The sequence below is a fragment of the Leiobunum rupestre genome, chromosome 2 (genome assembly GCF_980474605.1).
Source record: "Leiobunum rupestre chromosome 2, qqLeiRupe1.1.hap1, whole genome shotgun sequence".
Lineage (NCBI taxonomy): Eukaryota > Metazoa > Arthropoda > Arachnida > Opiliones > Sclerosomatidae > Leiobunum > Leiobunum rupestre.
Genome location: NC_143385.1, coordinates 47,431,407 through 47,451,248, shown reverse-complemented (window position 1 = coordinate 47,451,248; position 19,842 = coordinate 47,431,407). Strand labels below are relative to the sequence as shown.

The 19,842-nt window shown below is 33.3% G+C and overlaps 1 protein-coding gene across 1 annotated transcript in view; it reads left to right on the top strand.

Annotated features, from left to right (window-relative positions):
* The first annotated feature begins 84 nt into the window (after positions 1-84).
* LOC149957671 (uncharacterized) overlaps positions 85-19,842 on the top strand; it is a 148,597-nt gene continuing 128,839 nt past the window's right edge. Inside the window, exon 1 of the mRNA XM_090165690.1 lies at positions 85-552. Coding sequence (XP_090021816.1) covers positions 182-552 — 371 coding nt within the window. The 5' untranslated portion in view covers positions 85-181. The remainder of the gene's footprint in view (positions 553-19,842) is intronic.

The window sequence follows — 19,842 nt, the reverse complement described above, 5'->3', positions numbered from 1 at the left end:
TGTCTCCCCCCCCCCGGTCGCAGCCAGGATCTTCGGCCGAGAGTCGCGAAGGGTTCCCGGGCTTTCGAGAGCGGCAGCGCCGGCAGAGAGACGGCCCGAGAGAGCGGCAATTTTCCTCCGGTTTTTAGGCCTAGCGGACCCGCGGCCGTGTGGGCCTCACCGCTGATTTTCGCGTCCCAAAATGGCGGCCAGTGGCAGCGCTAAAGATAGCGATATCGTTACCGGCGCTACGTCGGATTTATCCGCCAAGAAGGGATTCGAATTAATAGGAATGGTATGCAAGAACGGCGTCTTCAATACGGCTTTGATTTACGGCGACGTTTCAAACCTGAGGAGCGCTCCGAACGTTTCCAAGTGCGCGAACAAGACGAACAATGTCAATTCCGCGACGACAACGACCGGGACCCCAAGAAGAAACGCCGGTTTGGACACGATAGTGGATGGTGGCAAAAATGTGGCCGGTGTCTCGGCGACCAGTCTGACCCGAAGCGCCATGAACGGGCTGATTAGCGGACGTACCCTCAGATTTGATCGGGCTGGAAGCACCGACAGGTAGGGGAAATTCTTTGTACATTTCATTTATTGATGGTGACAGTGGTTTTTGATGATAGTCCGTTATTAGCCGTATTTGTGTGGCATCATTTGCATGTGGTTGTTTAGTTAAGAGTTCGTTTATTGACGTTTTTTAATCCCATTTTGTAAAGCAATTATGATTTTGATATAACCGCGATTATAATTTAAAACATTTACATTTCTTGATTTGTTATTTCGGCTTCGAGAAATTAAGATTTTGATAAGTCCATTTTATAAGCCTCGATTATAATTTGAAATCATTATTTTGATCAGTCTATTTTATAAGTCGTTTATAATTTGAAATCATGATTTTGATAATTCCATTTTATAAGTCGTTTATAATTTGAAATCATTTACATTTCTTGATTTATAATTTACTTATTGCATGCATCAACACTATAACTATTTTAAATTTAAACTAATTGTTAAGGGAATAATAAGAGTTAGAGTTCAAATAGATAATTTAAAAAAATATATATACATTTAATTCGATAGGTCTTTGACAGATTACACTCTAAACACTATAATGTTATAATAATTGATTCTAGTTGTACCAAAAACATTGCCACATATTATTAGGTTGATTTGGGTGAAATTTAAGAAACAAATTAGCATAATGACCTGTAATGAAACATTCGGAATAAGTTAATATTTTATTCGCGTCCATAAATGCGTGTCATTATCAATTAGATCATTTCGTAATATTCAATATTTAAATTTTCGTAACGTAAAAATAAGTGTGACAGTTATGAAAAACTATCACTGAACTGATTTTCATAGTTATTCAAGGATTAGTGGTCCTAACTACTTGGGTTGATTGCAAGTCCAAATCTGAGCTGGCTTACAGTACCAATGTCGAAAATAGGTTCGGTAAAAAACTATTTTCGTTAAAACAATAGGGACTTGGCAGTACTACGTCACAGTTTTTTTTCAATAGTTTTTATCGTGGGGAGAAAAATGTTACCACAATGGCGGCCATGGTCAAAGCTACGGAGTGCCAAGTCTCTATAGGAAGTGTGTATATTTTGTTACTTATGATAATATAAATTATCCTTAATTATGCTTAAGTTTCTATAAGGAATTTAGAATTGTAAGTTCTTTAGTTGCCTAAGGTGGTTCCTTGGGTATTAGCCTAGCTAGCTGATATAGCAGACGAAATTCCAGAGTATACAATTTTATTTATTTCGCGGTAAGCTTTGCAAAATTAGTTTTTTCTTTGAATAACTTTGGGCTAATTTCGTCTGTATAAATTTGTATGAGAAATCGTTGGTTCCACTGAACTCGTTTGGCATTTCGGGTTTTTACAATCTGTCGCAATGAAAGGTGCGGTTATAATAGTATATTGTTATTAGATATGTGAAAGACCATCAGGAAAATCGTCAGTGTCGTAGCGAAATGGGGTTGAAACTCTACAGAATATATCATCAAATAGAAATTTACATGTTTTCTATGGCGTAATTAGGTTTACTATGATTTCTCACTATTTTCCTGCTATTGCCAATGATGTATCACAATTTTTCAGTGATTTCTATTGATTTCTCACTACTTTTCTATGATTTACATTGATTTCTCACTATTTTTCTATGATTTACATTGATTTATCACTATTTTTCTATGATTTACATTGACTTCTCACCATTTTTCAGTGATTTCTATTGATTTCTTACCATTTTTTTTGAGATTTCTATGTTTTCTCACTATTTTTCTATGATTTTTATTGATTTCTCACTATTTTTCTATGATTTCCATTGATTCATCACCATTTTTCAGTGATTTTTTATTGATTTATCACTATTTTTCTATGATTTCTCGCCATTTTCAGTGATTTCTATGTTTTCTCACTATTTTTCTATGATTTCCATTGACTTCTCACCATTTTTCAGTGATTTACATTGATTTCTCACTATTTTTCAGTGATCTCTATGTTTTCTCACTATTTCTCTATGATTTCCATTGATTCATCACCATTTTTCAGTGATTTCAATTGATTTATCACTATTTTTCTATGGTTTCTCGCCATTTTCAGTGATTTCTATGTTTTCTCACTATTTTTCTATGATTTACATTGACTTCTCACCATTTTTCAGTGATTTCTATTGATTTATCACTATTTTTCTATGATTTCCATTGATTTATCACTATTTTTCTATGATTTCCATTGATTTATCACTATTTTTCTATGGTTTCTCGCCATTTTCAGTGATTTCTATGTTTTCTCACTATTTTTCTATGATTAACATTGACTTCTCACCATTTTTCAGTGATTTCTATTGATTTATCACTATTTTTCTATGGTTTCTCGCCATTTTCAGTGATTTCTATGTTTTCTCACTATTTTTCTATGATTTACATTGACTTCTCACCATTTTTCAGTGATTTCTATTGATTTATCACTATTTTTCTATGATTTCCATTGATTCATCACCATTTTTCAGAGATATCTATTGATTTATCACTATTGTTCAATGATTTCCATTTATTATCACCCTTTTTCTGCGATTTCCATTCAACATTGTTCAATACTAGTTATTCCTAGTGTTTTTATTATGTGAATTCCAGTGATATCTGTACGATTAGTACACTTCTTTTGGTTGAGTGACTTTCACCTCTATGTTACCATTTAAAGCAAATAAATTCAATTAATTTTCTATCTTGGAAAAACTTCCTGTTTCATTTAGTTAATTTCCTAAAGGCTTTTTAATTAAACTAGGAAATGTGACCAGTTTACGCGACAAACTCCTTTAAGTAACTGGTCAAGACCTGAAATTAACCGCTCATTTACCAAATCCACTTAAATTCTTCAGTGTTTTAAACTTAAACACAATATTAATAATAGATACAGTATAATTTGGTACCTAACTTTTTCCAACACTTCATGATTGCAATAATTTATAGATTTTTTATTAGACTTAATTTAGAAATTTCAGTACATTACTAGACTGTTATTAGAATTATTTCAATCATCACAACCTAATTATAATTATAAATAATTATATGTTATATATTATGTATTGTGTTGTATTAAATATATATTAAATCAGGGCCCCCAGAGGTCCTATAATCCCTATAAAATCCTATATTTTCAAAAATGTCCTATAACATCCTATATTTTTAGCCAAATCCCCAAAAAGTCCTATAAAATCCTATAATTTTGATATTTTGCCCATTTCAAATCCTGCCACTCTGTTAAATTGCTAGATTTAGCTATAGGATAAATTCCTATACAAAGTCATTCTAGTCTATACTCTTGTTATTGTTAACATGGTAAGCTACTATAGTATATTTTTGTGATGAAATGGTTCAATAGTTAAAATTTTTAAGTGAAAATCAAAGACTTATTTCTCTAAATATAGATTTTGTTTTTAAATGCAGAAAGTTAGTAAATTAAATAACATATATAGTCCTATAAAATCCTATAATTTTGTAAAATAGACCTATAAAGTCCTATATTTTTAGAAATATGATCCTATTTTGCCTATAAAAAAATTGAAGATTTGAGTGGGGGCCCTGATATTACATATTATTTTATGTTAAATATTATAATTATTATAACAAAAAATTAGAGGTATAATAATAATTATCTAGGATGATAAAATTGGCTAATATGTAGATTAGTCCATTATGAAAAGGGATAATAAAGCTAAACGAATTTGCGTATATAATAATTATCTTGACAAATTTCTCGTATTGGAAGTAATCCAAAGGCTTTTATCTGACGTGGGAATCACACCTGTATTGATCTGATATCATATTCAAATCGAGGAATTTCCAAAACTTGTTCGATACGTGACTAAGCTTTTATTTTCCGCTATTAGTCTAATCAACAAATTTCTAATCCTTTTAATCGGCTCCTTTTACAAGGTTATCTCAATGCAATCTTTTTTTTTATAAAAGAAATCTAAAACCGATGTGAAATCGTGTCAAGTGTTGATTAACATTAATTTAATCATGATTTTATACTTAAATAAAATCTGAAGCTTTGCCTTTACAGAAGTTAAGTTGTGATTAACATTAAGTTAATCATGATTAAATATCGATTAAAATCAAAGCTGAAGTTTTTTAAGTTAATCATGATTAAATATCGATTAAAATCAAAGCTGAAGTTTTTTAAGTTAATCATGATTAAATATCGAAAAAAATCAAAGCTGAAATTTTGTTAAATTAATCGTAATTAAATATCGATAAAAATCAAAGCTGAAGTTTTTAAGTTAATCATGATTAAATATTGATTAAAATCAAAGCTGAAGTTTTGTTAAGTTAATCATGATTAAATATCGATTAAAATCAAAGCTGAAGTTTTTTAAGTTAATCATGATTAAATATCGATTAAAATCAAAGCTGAAATTTTGTTAAATTAATCGTAATTAAATATCGATAAAAATCAAAGCTGAAGTTTTTAAGTTAATCATGATTAAATATTGATTAAAATCAAAGCTGAAGTTTTGTTAAGTTAATCATGATTAAATATCGATTAAAATCAAAGCTGAAGTTTTTTAAGTTAATCATGATTAAATATCGATTAAAATCAAAGCTGAAGTTTTTTAAGTTAATCATGATTAAATATCGATTAAAATCAAAGCTGAAGTTTTTTAAGTTAATCATGATTAAATATCGAAAAAAATCAAAGCTGAAATTTTGTTAAATTAATCGTAATTAAATATCGATAAAAATCAAAGCTGAAGTTTTTTAAGTAAATCATGATTAAATATTGATTAAAATTAAAGCTGAAGTTTGGTTAAATTAATCATGATTAAATATTTATTAAAATCAAAGCTGAAGTTTTGTTAATTTAATCATGATTAAATATTGATTAAAATCAAAGCTGATGTTTGTCTTTTTAAAAATTAAATCATGAAAATCATTAAAATTAGTTTAATGATGATTAAATATTGATTAAATAAAATCTATAGCTTTGCCTCTATAAATATTAAAAACGCTGTAACGGTTTTCATACAAAATCAATAATTAATTTTCTAATGACTAAATAGAACCAATAATTTAAATAATTTAATAATTTAAAGTAACTTATAATGTAGGGGTATTTTCTTTTGCAAAATACCCGTTTTCAAATTTGAATAGAGATATGTATTAGGAAATCTGTGTAAAAAATGATAATTTCCTCAGCCTTGTACCCGCTGCGATGCCAGTCCTCAGTTTTCGCTATTTGGTCGTTGTTGTTTGCGCTTTCTCATGGCCAAAATGTGCTAACTGGAAAAATTGTAGATTTTGACCGATTTAGACTTGCTGCCTGAGAATTTGCGTAGCCAAGGTTCCGCAGTTGATAAAATCATTATTACTTGAAGTGGTGTAGTGCATAAAAACTTATTTTGAATCCTAAGAATTTAATATACTTTAGCAGCCCAATTTTTGAAAATGTGGTAATTAGCAATATCAATTGTCGAGAAATTGAATATCATTCACGGTTAATTGTACGCGCTTAATCACTAATAAATAATCATTAAAATTAATTGGGCCAATTAAATGACTGAAAATCAGGTAATTCGCACATTTTTTATTTTTTTTAAGTTGCCCTAAGTTATTGGATTAACAAAATTCTTTGCAAATTTTTCAAAGCTTTTTTTTATTTATACCGAACTTTTTTGTATTTTATCGGCTATATAAAATTAATATAATCTTAATTAAATTTTATTACTATTTCATATTTAAGTTTACTTAGATAGGCAATGTATTGGAATTGTTTTAGAAATGTAGTTTAAAATCAATTTGATTTGAAATCCCTTAATTTAAATGAAAACTTACCTCCGTTGATTTACAATCCCTTAATTTAAATGAAAATTTACCTCCTTGATATAAAATCCCTTAATTTAAATGAAAATCGAGCACCCTTGATATCAAATCCCTTAGTTTAAATCAAATTGCCTTAATTTAAATCAATTGATTTTGATTTTGCCCAATTTTCAAAAATATGTAAATTCGGAATCTCCATTGATCATCATCGAGTTACTACATTTTATCCCTTAGCTCAACGAGAATTTCTACCCGAAATTTTGTTGTTGTTTGTTTGTTGTTTAGTTGTTTGCCTTCGCGCGCCCTGTTTATCCAGGACAGAATTCCCCCTTTTCGCCCCCCCCATCTCCCACTTTCGCGAGACTGATCCGGAATATCCGGTTTCGACACCCCCCCCCGCACAGAACTCTTCTATTCAGCTCTTTATATCGCACACGGAAGGGGGAAGGCAATTATGGGGGGAGGGTGTGAGGGGGCGTGGCTATTTTGGGAAATAATTTATTTATGATAAAGTGCAGTGTTCTTTCCACCTGCGGAATGTTAATGTCAGACTGATTTATATCGCCTGCAAATGTAGATAAAGTTGATTTCTAGCCGCCTGTGATTTCGTGCGGTTTCTTGGAGTGTACGATGTCAATCAATTTGCTTAGAATCGGAATTCAGGGCTATGAAATTTCCTATAATATTTTAAAAAAAATCGCTGGGAGCCCTGGGAATTTCAAACGACTAATTTTCTTTTTAAATCGCCCATAGACCTTCCTATAAATTCCTAGCTTAACAGGACAAACACTTTCACATAGACAACATAGCAGGACTTACACATTTATTTATTCTTTGGTTTTAAAAATTTTGCTTACGCTCATTCCAATTGGATTGTTAATTTCACAAGCGTCACCCATAAAGTCGATTTTCAAAATATAGACCTAAGGTAGCCTACGTGAAGATAGTATATTTCAAAATATTGTAATTCCTTAACTGAGCTATTTAGAAAATCAATGTGATATAGTTAATTAACTATTTATAATGGTTTGTATAAATCTATAACCGTTAAATGAGTAGGAGTTGTGTTATAGGTCGGATCGATAAAAAGTTTAAAATATTTAAAACCCTTAAAAAGAAATCTATGTTTAATTTTTTTATTTTTCCGATTTGCGGAAAATATTCCACAATTCGGGAAATTTTATTTTTCCGGAAAATTAACAACACTAAGTAGGAGTTTGATCAAAAACCCACTATTTATCCAAACAACTAGGTTGGCAGGTTTGCTAGATAATCCTTTTTTGAGCTTCCCTGGTTCATGAAAACTCGGGCAAAACCTTCCGCCTCTCTAAACACAAAAGTAAATAACCACATAAGTAGTATTTTATAGAATAGTCTATTGGCGAAACTATAAAGTAAATTTGGTCTTAACCAACCCGTTAAAATGGAACAACAAGATCACGTGACTACCATATCGCAGCCAACTTCGATTCGGTAACTCCGGTTCATAGTTGGCCGTGCGACGGTAATGAAAAAAATTATTCCTTCCAGATACTGCAGGTAGCTAATTAATTTACACTTTTCTACTTACAAGATGTTTTAAATAATAATACTATTTAGATAATTTAGATGAATCGATCAAAATTTAAGCCGCCATTAGTAAAAAAAAAATGAATAATTGTTCGTATTTCTTAGGATAGATGGCGCTGCAGTTCTTCACAAAGTCACGCGACTACCATCTTTTCAGCCCCCCTGGACTTTATAGTTTCGCCTATTTGTATTTTTAAAATTAAACGTGGCCTTCTTGTTTAAATGTAGCTTCTACGTCCAGGGCCGTCTTAAGGCATGGGCTAAATGGGCCCCCAGTCAGTTTCGGGGACAAGGAAAGGCCAGCCATACAACCTCTACTCTAGGGATTAGGGTTTAGTTAGTTAAATATTATTTATGCTCATTTAATATTATGTATCTTTTAGTTACGTCCAAAGTAATTTGACTCATCGCTACATCGCGTATCATACGGTACCAACAATTTCTAAAGCCTAACGTCAGTAAAAATCTAATTTTCAGTGGGCCTATGTTATACTTTTGAAATAAAAAGTTTTGGTTTGATTATTAAGTAGTTGAATTTAGATAACGGACATACAAAGGCTGACCGTTTTGGATCGCAAAGGTCTTAAGAAATAATTTAGCCCAGGGCCCCAAAAGGTCTTAAGACGGGCCTGTCTACGTCACAACTTTAACTTTGGTAATATTAGGAGCGCGCGCGCTTAGGGCGCGAGATACCTCGGGATTTCCACGTGCGCGTGCGAACCGCGCGTGTCAAAACTATTCTTATAAAGCTACGATATCGTGACGTAAGAGTAAACTATAAACAAGTTCCGGCAAGCGTAGCTGAATTTATAAAAATAACTATTATCCATGAACTCAGTGGTTTTAAAAAAATATATAAAAAAGTTAAAAACCCATTTAACAAATTTTTAAACTAGCCTTTTCTACTTCATATTTGTGTTGTTTTGATTAATAACTTGATAATTTTCCATTTTTGGTTATAAATAATTATAATTATTATTATAAATAATTATTTTTTTATTAATAAAAAATCATATTTGAAATGTGAGGGGTTTTAGTTTTTAAAAATTGTTTTTCCAAACGCACCCCGGGATTAATCATCATGACAAAAATTAGTTCCACTAAATATTAATTAATATTTATTATTTTATTTTAATTTGTTTGTATTTTAAATATATGTTTTTGTCATTTTATATTCATCCTTGATTTAAAATATAATATGAGACAACCCTGTAGCGTAAACAGTTTTTAAACCTACACGTCTAACCTACGCGTTTGCCTAGCGTGGTCTTAACCACTCTAATTGCAACAGAGAAATAATAATACAAAAATAAAATACTTTTGATGGAACAAAAAGAAGTTCTAATTAGGGCCGTCGTAGAATAAATCTGGCTTCTCGAGTTCGTCGGCAGGGAGCGCTCCGAGCCTACTTTTTATCCCCGTCTCAGTTATATGACTTTTTGCATATTTTCCCTTAGACTTTACCCGAATATGATTCTAGTTCCGAGGGCTGGCTTACCAATGTGGCTTTTCGTGTCTGTCTGCTATTTGCTAAATACTAAATCCTGGGGGGCTGACCATTATCCGTAATCGGTCACAATTATCGGTGTACAAGTCCGTAGCTTTGACTGTACTAAAGTGATTAGTTGATTACGTAATCGATTACCGATTTAGCTCTATAAAAGGCGGTAATCGGTGTGCACAATATAAGGAATAATATAATCAGCTAGGCTAATGCCCAAAGCCGCAGCATAGGTCTAAGTCATCTAGCGACTTTTGAAGCCTTTAATTCAGGTGGCCGGGTTACAATACGTAGGAGGGTGGTGGTAAGCCCTTCATGCCACGCGAGCCAACAGCTCCCTACACTCACTATTACCGTTAACCTCAACAGGTTTTTATGGAAGGGAAACCGAAGAGCCCTTACAGTGGTTAGCCCCTCGCAAAATCCTTATTAATCTTTGAACCATAGGTGGAAACTATTCGCTTGCTTTATACCCAGCACTACCAACTTTTTACGTAAAGACCGTGTAAAAGTCTTGCTCGAAATTGGCCATAATCTGCTTCGACGAGGGGTTCGGACATTCGTAAAAATCCCGTACATTCTAGAGGAAAATGGTTTTAGAAATCTTGATATCAACCCGAAATTTGGGTGAAAATCAGGCCTGAAAAACCAGAAATCAACATAATCGGTTTCGGATTTCGGAAATCACTTTGAGATTCAAAATATCGTACGCCAAATTTGCACATCTGTCTTTTGGTCGCTTGTACCTGAATTAACGGCTTTAAAAGACGCTTGATGACTTAGGCCTAAGGTGGTGCCTTGGGTGACTAGCCTAGCTGATTATTACTAATACGAATTTAGGCATTAAATTGATTAATTCGAGGTGACGACGAGGTGCGTTCATGAGTCACTCAATAATAACGTCGCAGCGGCTGACAGTCGCGTTTATCGACAATGATTATTCAAGGTACTTCCAGGGCCCCCAGAGGTTCTATAATTCCTATAAAATCCTATATTTTCAAAAATGCCCTATAACATCCTATATTTTTAGCAAAAGTCCTATAAAATCCTATAATGTTGATATTTTACCAATTTCAAATCCAGCCACTCAGTTAAATTGCTAGATTTAGCTATAGGATAAATTCCTGTACAAAGTCATTCTAGTCTATACTTTTTTTATTGTTAACATGGTTAGCTACTTGTATATTTTCGTGATAAAATGGTTAAATAGTTTAAATTTTTAAGCGTAATCCGGTGTACAGACTTTCTAAGAGTGGTTAGCCCCTCGTCAAAGACTTATTTCTATAAATATAGATTTTGTTTTTAAATGCATTAAGTTAGTAAATTAAATAGCATATATAGTCCTATAAAGTCCTATATTTTTAGAAAAATAATCCTATTTTTCCTATAAAAAATTGAAGATTTGAGTGGGGGTACTGTACTTCTTTTTCAATATGTTAGCCGCCTTTTATGTTACTGTGAATCAATGTTACTACTAATCGTCACCCGAAAGCAAAATCCACTTTATACAGAAATCTTAAAAAGAGACGTGGATTTGGCTCTCAGGTGACATTTTTATTATTATTTGCTTATGTATTGGCAAGAATGTATTTATTTATACCTAGGGAGAATGTCTATGTCGAGACGGTTTTTAGCCTTTCTCTCATTCCACCCGTTGGTCCCCCCAGTACGCTCCTCCGCTTAAAATAAAACGAATAGTCCCGGTATTTCATTGGCTGCTTAAAATTTACGTCACCTAACGCGATGGAAATCAAACGCCGGTGACGTTTTGTCTTCCCCCCCGCGCGAGACGGGGGAATGGCGTTCAACGTGCCCGGCTATTGTCGCAAAATAATCATTCTTCCTAAATATAAATAAATACATTCTTGGTATTGGTAATTACATTATCGCCCAACTTATGAACTAATTAATTAATGAAGCGATATCTGTCCAATTTATCATAAATTTAATCTAATATTACTTGTAAAATATTTTGTTTTGTGCGACCTAAATAACTAAAATAAACGCTATGATCAAAGTATAGTTTTTTCGCCTCAACAAAATAGATTATTAAATCATATGATTTTTGTTTCCTAAATTTTGTAATAATCCAAGCAACTTAATTATCGTATCTTTTCCTGATTGATTTCAATGTTTCGTAATCTAGAGGCCTAGCATTCAGAAAAAACTATTTACAGAATTTTCAGATCCAGATATTCAGATTTATTCGTAAATTTCTCAAAAAAAAAAACATTGGTTTGTGGATTTTGGAATTTTTGAAAAATGCAGCTGTGTTTTATAATATTAAGTTTTTGTATTTTTTATCAATCCGCGGGATTTCATAAAATTTCTTAATTTATAAAAAAAAATCCAGTTTGAAATCATTGACCGAAATTTTTAGTCAATTTTCAATTTTCTTTGGATTTTTCGGTGAGTGTACCAAATGTTTCTGAAGGTCTTTGATAGTATAAGTATTATATATTTTTTCCAATGTGTGCCCCCCTTACGAGCCAAAATCATGGCAACGCCACTGACAAGGAGACGACTCGAGGTGTAACACACCGATTTTGTTCAAACTCGGGGGTTTGGTAGACCTTTATGTAACTTGAAACACCCTAAAGGGAAATGTCTCCATAGGCAACCGTTTTGCCATGGCAACCAAAAATATTTTTGACAACACAAAATGGAAATTTTCCCATAGAAAATAACATGGGAATCTGACCAATATTAAGGTAAAAAAATTTTAATTTTTGAAAATGCTAAAAATAGAAAATATAAATAAGAAAATAATGAAAAAGTTCGAAGTTGATTAAAATCTTTACAGTGGTACCCTTACATTTGGTCAGATTCCCATGTTATATTCAATAGGAAAATTTCCATTTTGTATTTTCAAAAACATTTTTGGTTGCCATGGCAAAACGGTGGACTATCGAGACGTTTATTCCCATTCGACCGAAATCCCATTCGACCGAAATAATTTTAAAATGTAGCCCAATTGGCGGGGTGATTTGGTATTTTATTTATAAGGTATGTACTATCGAAGATCCATGTTTAGGTTAGGTTAGGTTAGGTTAGAGTTGGTTAAGTTTACTATTTCAGTTTTGGTTCAGTTACTTTTCTTGACTAGGTGAAGATAATTATTATTGATGTATAAATACCCTCCTTTATTAGCTATCCGCTCCATTGCAAACGACTTCAGTAACTAAATTGAAAACATAGCAAAAGCCAATTTATTTAGCAGCGTTCGGTCGAATGGGACACATAAAAACCGCACGTTTCGGCGGAATTCGGTCGAATGGGACACCTCAAAAACCGCCTTCGGTCGAATGGGACTAAAGCTATGGAGACATTTCCCTTTAGGGTGTTTCAAGTTACATGAAGGTCTACCAAACCCCCGAGTTTGAACAAAATCGGTGAGTTACACCTCGGGTCGTCTCTTTGTGAGTATAGGTATTGAATTTAATTGCATTTATTTCGCTTTAAAATTTCGTGGAAAGTTGGCGCTCAAAACGCGACGCGTTCCAAGAACGCGCCTTGAAAACCCCGCCTTGTATTGTATCCACCGATAGCCATTATAATGCTAATTAGTTTCTCAGTATGACGCGAAGCAGATGTGCCAACTGTCTAACTCGTGTCAAATGTAACTACCGCTTCTAATTCGAAATAGTTAAATACAAACTAACATTATGTTAGCAGGCTTCCACCTCGGGGCAACGTATTGCCAAAAATGCACCAATTTCGTTTTCCAGAAGGCAAATCTGATCTGTACAGGGTGCTGGCTAGTGCACACCTCTGAAAACTCCTTTTTTCGCACAATGCCGTAATTTACCAGGGTAACGGTTAATTACGATTTTTTTGTAAAAAATACGAAAATGGTAATTTACCTAGGTAATTTACGCAGTGATTTACCAGGGTAACGGTTAATTAAGATTTTTTTTTAAATACGAAAATGGTAATTACCAGGGTAACGGTTAATTGCGATTTTTTTTTAAATACGAAAATGGTAATTACCAGGGTAATTTACCCAGATAATTTACCGGAGTAATTTACTGAATACTGATATATTAAATTTTTCCTGTTGTGAAGAAAATGAACTGAAAAAAAAGGCTAAAATATGTCAAAATCTACGTTGAAAACCAGTTGAAATCAATGATTTAATTTAAAAAAAGATAAAAATAAGTGTATTTTTTGTATTTCTTTTGGTTTCCTAATAAAATTATCAGCTTCATTATCTTTTTTTTATGTTTTGAATTATTTAGACCATGCCACAAAAGTTTGTGACAAAACGAGATTAATAAACATTTGGGAATTAATTTAGTAAAAGACGGTTCAGTGCACTGTCATACCATTTTATTCTAATTTTTCATGAAAAAAGTTTGAAAAAGCATATCCGAATGTTTCTTTTCATTTTACGCGATACATATTTTCTATCACAAATCGAATATCGTTGTTTTTTATTTGTTTACACTCGTAACCCCCTGCCTAAAGAAAAGGGTATGATCTAGCTTCTGAAGTCTGGCGTACGTGGCGCGGCCAATCAAATTAAATATCATCATTAGTTAATCGAGAACTTTCTAATTTTTAAATGTTGATTTTAAATATTTTTCTATTATCGGTATCGGCCAATATCGGCTTCGTTTATGCCGATATTGTCCGATACCGATATTATAAAAATAGGCCGATATAAAGGTGCATCCCTATCATAAATATAGTTCCCACTCCCTTTAAACCTATCCCTATCATATCAAATGGTGAGATTGTCAATTTGATTAATCAAATAACGAATAATGAAAAGTAAAGATAGCCCTAGGCGAGAGTTCTTCAGCTGGTTCATCGAGAATTTTCTTATTTTTAAATGTTTTTCTGAAAATATTTTTCTAATATCGGCTTTGCTTACCGATATATAATTGCATCCCCTACTGGAAATCAACTTGAAAATCCCGAAAACTGGAAGATAATCACTTCCAAAACCTCGAAATCAGCCTAGGTAACAAAAAATCAAGACGAAAGTCGCGCTTTGAAATCTCAAAATCAATTTCTGATTTCTAAAGTCACTTTGAGGTTGAAAGTCCCGCTCCCAAAATGAACACGCTGTACTTGAATTCACGGAATAAGATTTAGAAAGATCCACACGGCGTTGTTTCGATTCGTTGAGTTTCGTCGTAAGGCGTGTAAAATGTCCGTTCGCGGGAACAACGGAAGTGAGCCACCCTAGGATTATAGTGTTTTTCGTGCTCGTCACACTCGGTTTATCCACCAAGAAGAAACCTGGTTTACTTCGCAGGCCTCCTCTTCATACTTTGTCGCATCTTTCTTACTTCCAATTTTATTATTTTTCTTTGCTTAAAAGAGAAAATTGAAACCCAACTTCGTTGACCGGTCACAGTCAGGGCAAAAAATACCACCTTAAAGCGATTTTCCGAAAAACCAAATTTTAAATTGAACCCGAAATCATTTTTTTGGCAAAATAATTTGAAATAGGAAATTAAATTAGGTTTGGGCAAAAGATTTTGAAGTAGAAATCTATTTTGGGCAAAAGATTTTGAAGTAGAAATCTATTTTGGGCAAAAGATTTTGAAGTAGAAATCTATTTTGGGCAAAAGATTTTGAAGTAGAAATCTATTTTGGGCAAAAGATTTTGAAATAGGAAATAAAATCTATTTTGGGCAAAAGATTTTGTTATAGAAAATGAAATCTAATTTGGGCAAAAGATTTTGTTATAGAAAATGAAATCTAATTTGGGCAAAAGATTTTGTTATAGAAAATGAAATCTAATTTGGGCAAAAAATTTTGTTATAGAAAATGAAATCTAATTTGGGCAAAAGATTTTGTTATAGAAAATGAAATCTATTTTGGGCAAAGGATTTTGTTATAGAAAATGAAATCTAATTTGGGCAAAAGATTTTGTTATAGAAAATGAAATCTATTTTGGGCAAAGGATTTTGTTATAAAAAATGAAATCTATTTTGGGCAAAAGATTTTGTTATAGAAAATGAAATCTAATTTGGGCATAAGATTTTGTTATAGAAAATGAAATCTATTTTGGGCAAAAGATTTTGTTATAGAAAATGAAATCTATTTTGGGCAAAAGATTTTCTTATAGAAAATAAAATCTAATTTGGGCAAAAGATTTTGTTATAGAAAATGAAATCTAATTTGGGCAAAACATTTTGTTATAGAAAATGAAATCTAATTTGGGCAAAAGATTTTGTTATAGAAAATGAAATCTATTTTGGGCAAAAGATTTTGAAATAGGAAATAAAATCTATTTTGGCCAAAAAAAATTTGAAATAGAAAATGGAATTGACATTATACGTTAGTAATAATGATGTAAATTAAATTTTAATTTCGTCAATTTCCAAATACCATTCTGAATGCTTTTTGGACAGGTCAACACATTTAAAAAAAACCATAAACACAGCATAGTTTTTCTGTGGTATATGAAAATGCTAGGCTTAGTTGTCGCTGTGTTTTGTTGGGCTTAGGTTCAATTCAGGGCCGGCGTTAGGGGGGGGGTGGGGGTAAGCGGGGCAAAAGTGCCCCGGGCCCGGGCCTCCGAAAGGGGCACGCCGGAACGGGTGCCTAGCTAAAATTTTCTGACTATTTCCAAAAAACCAAATTTTGGAGTAAAAATTACCTGGGGCCCGAAAATCCTAGCACCGGCCCTGGTTCAATTAAATAATTGTACCGCAATTCTTAAGGCCACACTACGTTTAGTTACACGTGAATACCACTGTAAATAGTTATCAAGAAGAATTCGCAAATTGAAACCCTGTATATATTTTTCCATTTTCAAACACTTCTCGATTCTTTTTATTCGAATTTATTTTATTATTTTTTTATGAAGGTGAAAAGAGGGACATCTTGTTTTTGTATATTTCTTTTATTTGTCTGGCAAAGGTCTTTTGCCTCCGCGAAAATAAATTATCGGGTTTGTTCTTTTGATTTCTTTGGTGGGCAGACAGCCCGGGGAATGTTATTATTGTTGCTGTTCTTCTCCGATACCTGGAATGTAATTCAATAAAGTACTTAATGGCAGACGCGGATATTAATTTACTTCTCTATCAGGATTGCGAGTGTGTAACCGAGTTCGTTAATGATAAAGCACGCTCTGCTACCACATTGTGGGAACGTTTGTTTAGACGCGTTTTTCTGGGAAAATTTACAACGAGTTTTCCAAATCTCGTTTACGCAGTACTTTCACATTGCTCAATAGGCCCATCCCACCGCTTGTCATGGCGGCTAGCGAAAGTGGCGCCATCATTAGATACTTTGCTGAATTAAGAATGTATTTATTTGTATTTAGGGACAATGACCATATTGAGACGAGCCGCGGGCACAGGGTGACCACACTTCCTTTATTTTATCATTTTTCCTTTATTTTATCATTTTTCTTTTATTTTATCATTTTTCCTATATTTTATCATTTTTCCTATATTTTATCATTTTTCCTATATTTTATCATTTTTCCTATATTTTATAATTTTTCCTATATTTTATAATTTTTCCTATATTTTATCAGTTTTCCTTTATTTTATCATTTTTCCTTTTTTTTATCATTTTTCCTTTATTTTATCATTATGGTTAGCACTTTAGCAAAATGAGTCTGGTTCGATCCCAGATTGTGGCACTGGGTGAAAACTCGGAAACACTCCTGCGTTGAATTTACAAGTTCTCTACTACTTATTTAAGTTCTTCGGTTTCCCCTATCATAGAAACATGTTGAAACCTATATTTTTCTGTAATTTCAAATGAAATTTACTTATATTTTTCCCATTAATATTATGTGCTTAGCTTAATTACATTTTTGTCGGACAGGAGAACTTTATGTTAATAAGGTGTCCGTAATGAGTTTAAAATGGTAAATTTTTAAACCAGTGATTTTCAAATGGGACTCCATGGAACCCCAGGGCTCCGTCTAAACATTTTGTACTTTTTTCAAGCGAGGGTTCCACGATAAATTTGAAACTGAAATGGTGACACCGGTTGAGAACCACTGTTTTAAACGAAGACTTTTTCTTCGTTTAAGAACTCAATGAGGATTTGCATGACTGGAAACTAGCCGACCGAATCTCTAATTATTACTTTTTATCAAACTTTAAGTGTTTCAAACAGACGAGAACAAACAAACAAAAATTATTCTTTCGGCGTTTTACGCTAATTAGTTTCAATCACTTCTAAATGAGAGATTGAGTACGGCGTCTTAAAACGCGTACGGAGAACGACTAGATGATGTCTAATTTATCCACACAATAGTCCCGACGATAGTTAGTGAACGCCATTAAAAATAACCAGTTCCCCTGAAAATTGGGGACCCGGGCCCGTTATAGACGACCCTATTAACGCACAGTCCGACGATAGTTGGTGAACGCCATTAAAAATAACCAGGGCCCCTGAAAATTGGGGGCCCGGCCCCGTTATAGACGACCCTATTAACGCACAGTCCGACGATAGTTGGTGAACGCCATTAAAAATAACCAGGGCCCCTGAAAATTGGGGGCCCGGCCCCGTTATAGACGACCCTATTAACGCACAGTCCGACGATAGTTGGTGAACGCCATTAAAAATAACCAGGGCCCCTAGAAATTGGGGCCCGGGCCCGTTATGGACGACCCTATTCACACACAGTCCCGACGATAGTTAGTGAACGCCATTAAAAATAACGAGGGCCCCTGAAAATTGGGGGCCCGGATTATAGCTACAAGTTTCCCCGTTCGCGATTTCGAGGGCTGAATTAACCTCTCTATTGTAAAAAAGTGATTTTAGAAACTTTTTAAAATATTTCAACATTTTCTCACGAGTTACGTTTTCAAAAAGCTATTTTAAAATTTAAATTGGATTTATTTCGTAGTCTGCGGACGAGATGGCGTGGTAAACGCGACGCCAAAATGGCGGCAATAAATTTTCGCGGTCGGGCCGGCCCTAAAGGTATTCACACCTATTAAATATCTCGTTAAAAATTCAAAACAATACGCAATCAATACGAATTATCGAGCGAAACGAAGCGCTGTTTGCTAACGCGGGAGGTTATTCGCCTGTAACCAAATGCGTTCTTTGTTTCAACCCTTTTCCGCCGAAGAACGGAGCTTCGCGGACTAGCACGTAGATGGCACTTCCGTCGTTTATTTACCGACGTTTACACCTCATTTCCAGCAGGTGGCGCTACACGAAATTTCGTTATTATTTTGTTTATCCGTGAAGTTATATCAGTGTGCTGTCTAGTCAGTGTCTCAAAAACACCGACCGAAATGTTTTTTTTCTCATGGCGTCGTCCCCGGGGCGGTCCTCCATCTTAACGCCAAACCGACATATCTCCGTTTGGCTAATTTTATTTTTGTTTTGTTTTATTGGCCCAACAAGCATTGTTTTAAGAGCCCAAGAAAGATGCGTTTAGGGGCCCAACAAGCATTGTTTTAAGAGCCCAAGAAAAATGCTTTTAAGGGCCCAACAAGCATTGTTTTAAGAGCCCAAGAAGGATGCTTTTAGGGGCCCAACAAGCATTGTTTTAAGAGCCCAAGAAGGATGCTTTAGGGGCCCAACAAGCATTGTTTTAAGAGCCCAAGAAAAATGCTTTTAAGGGCCCAACAAGCATTGTTTTAAGAGCCCAAGAAGGATGCTTTAGGGGCCCAACAAGCATTGTTTTAAGAGCCCAAGAAAAATGCTTTTAAGGGCCCAACAAGCATTGTTTTAAGAGCCCAAGAAGGATGCTTTTAGGGGCCCAACAAGTATTGTTTTAAGAGCCCAAGAAGCATGTTTGTTAGGTACCTAAAATCTTGTTTTAAGATCCCCAAGAAGGATGCTTTTAGGGGCCCAACAAGCATTGTTTTAAGAGCCCAAGAAGGATGCTTTTAGGGGCCCAACAAGCATGGTTTTTCGCCTTGCCCTTCACAAGGACCCGCGAGGACATCATTTGCTCTGGGGCCGGAAACTACTATGCTTATGAGTCTCATGACGAACCTCAGACCACTTATAACGTGGATAGTCAATTAATATTTAGGTCAAATATTACATGTTATACGCATTATAACCCGGCCACCTGAATTAAGGGCTTCAAAAGTCACTTGATGACTTAGGCCTAAGGTGGTGTCTTGGGTATGAGCCTAGCTGATTATTATTATAAAGATTGTTATTGTTTAGAACCGAATTTTAAAATAAACGGTGAGTAAAAATGATATTATAATATTCTATATTATCATATTTATATTATATATTATGTATTATTATATTTATATTATATTATATATTATTATATTTATATTTATATTATATATTATTATATTTATATTATTATATTATATTTATATTATGTATTATTATATTTATATTATATAGTATATATTATTATATTTATATTATATAGTATATATTATTATATTTATATTCATATTATAATGTTCTATATATAACGTAACGTAACTTAACGTAAATATAAATAAAATAATAAATTTAATGTAACGTAAATATAAATATAA